The sequence below is a fragment of the Centruroides sculpturatus genome, unplaced genomic scaffold (assembly GCF_000671375.1).
Source record: "Centruroides sculpturatus isolate CEXI.00-Female unplaced genomic scaffold, Cexi_2.0 scaffold315, whole genome shotgun sequence".
In the NCBI taxonomy this organism is placed as follows: Eukaryota; Metazoa; Arthropoda; class Arachnida; order Scorpiones; family Buthidae; genus Centruroides; species Centruroides sculpturatus.
This window is the reverse complement of record NW_019384544.1, coordinates 227,012-228,755: the sequence shown is the minus strand read 5'-3', so window position 1 is coordinate 228,755 and position 1,744 is coordinate 227,012. Positions and strand designations below refer to the sequence as shown.

The window sequence follows — 1,744 nt, the reverse complement described above, 5'->3', positions numbered from 1 at the left end:
TTTTTTTAATTGAAATTTTTTAAATTGATATGAAAAGGATAAGAAAAAAGTAATGAAATATTTATTTTATATATGCATCAAAATAGTATAAAAAAACTTAAGAAAAATTGTTTATCAATAAAATGATAATATAAAATGATGATATATTTGATAATAAAACTATATTTAAAAAACAATAGCGAGACTATTATTTTTCATGTAGGTATTTCGACAAAATTCAATGAACTTAAATTTTGATTTTGAACACGTAGAAACACTTTTGCACGTAACATTCGTTTTCACAAAAAATTCATCTGTCCCATTAGTCCCCCCTTATTCAGATTCTAGATCCGCCGCTGGTCAAGGGTGTCACGATTTGTTATTTTTCAATAGGTGTGCCACTCAATGAAAGAGGTTGAAAAACACTGGGTTAGTAGGTAGTTTTACCATTTTCGAGCATTATTGTAACTTTTTTCTACTGTTGTGTCAAAAAGTCTTATTTGTAATTACATTTTTTAAATTTTATATCATATATAAAGAAAGAAAAAGTGTATTTGGTTTATTAAAAAAATTAATAACATGATAATTTTAAATTACAGATGAGGATGTGAGTAAATCGAAAATATAACTCTTTTCGATTTAATTTTCCAAGTTTTAAATAGATATCCGTTTAAAACTGTTAAAACTAATATCTCAAATACTATAGTATAGATAACAGACTTACTGGTAACATAAAAATGACACTTCTATGGGTGCGTTCTTTTATTCCTCCGCGTAACTCCGCGCGAGCGACATCCGTTTAAAAATTCCTGCGGAACGCGTTCCTAAATTCCGGTCGGAGTGCGCGCCGTCGAACGGCCGCTTGTGGCAGTAGTTTGCGGTGGAAAGCAACATGGCGTCCTCCATGGCTCAGATAGTTTCGTTTCGGGGGTCCATTATGTGGTTTTATGAATGAAAATTTAGAAGTTGTGAAAGCGCAGGTGATGTAAGTGTCTTTTCGACTTTTTTTCGGATGGTAGCCGGCATTCTAATTTTTTCGTGGCTATTTTGAATGCTCTTTCAACAAATAATCCATTTTATGGTTAAATTTTACAATTGGGACTCTTCTTTTGCCTTTAAAAGCTCATATGTTACAATTATAGATTCCTCCGTCACGATACTATCGATAGTGCCGGGCGCCGCCATCTTTCTTTCTTTCACCGTCGTTCCTAAATGCCTACAAACAGCAGCGCACTCCCGTAGTAGCGGAGACGCATAGCGACCGCTATTAACGAACGCACCCTATCATCAGAATGCAATCTTCTATCATTTTAATGTTGCCAGTAGCATTGTGATAAGTCTCTGTTAAATTAAACACGCGATAGGCTTAGCGGAGAGAACGACGCGACTCGCGTGATCGCCGAAAAAAAGTATGATAACTTTCTTATTTTTCGTCTCCGGTCCAAAAGTAGGATATCATTGAACTTGTCTCAGTCCCCTGAGTTCAAATATATACTCAAAGTCCCTAAATTCCATAGGTGGTAATCTATAGTATCCCCCTTGCTAGTATTGCACTGTCATGGCGACGGTCGCGACTGTTCGCGCTCCCGACGAACACCTCCCAGAGGGGAGCCGCCGATTGTTTAATGTCACTACTTATTGATACGCGTGTACAAGAACTATCGTGAATTCTCCATATTAACAAATATAGAAGAAATATAGAACAGAACTATTGTGAATCAATAACTAGTGACGATAAACAATAGGCGGCTCCCCTTTGGGAGGT

At 36.0% G+C, this 1,744-nt stretch overlaps 1 protein-coding gene across 1 annotated transcript in view; it reads right to left on the bottom strand.

Annotated features, from left to right (window-relative positions):
- LOC111623447 (ELAV-like protein 1) overlaps positions 1-727 on the bottom strand; it is a 27,737-nt gene extending 27,010 nt beyond the window's left edge. Inside the window, exon 1 of the mRNA XM_023366029.1 lies at positions 704-727. Coding sequence (XP_023221797.1) covers positions 704-712 — 9 coding nt within the window. The 5' untranslated portion in view covers positions 713-727. The remainder of the gene's footprint in view (positions 1-703) is intronic.
- Positions 728-1,744: the final 1,017 nt, after the last annotated feature.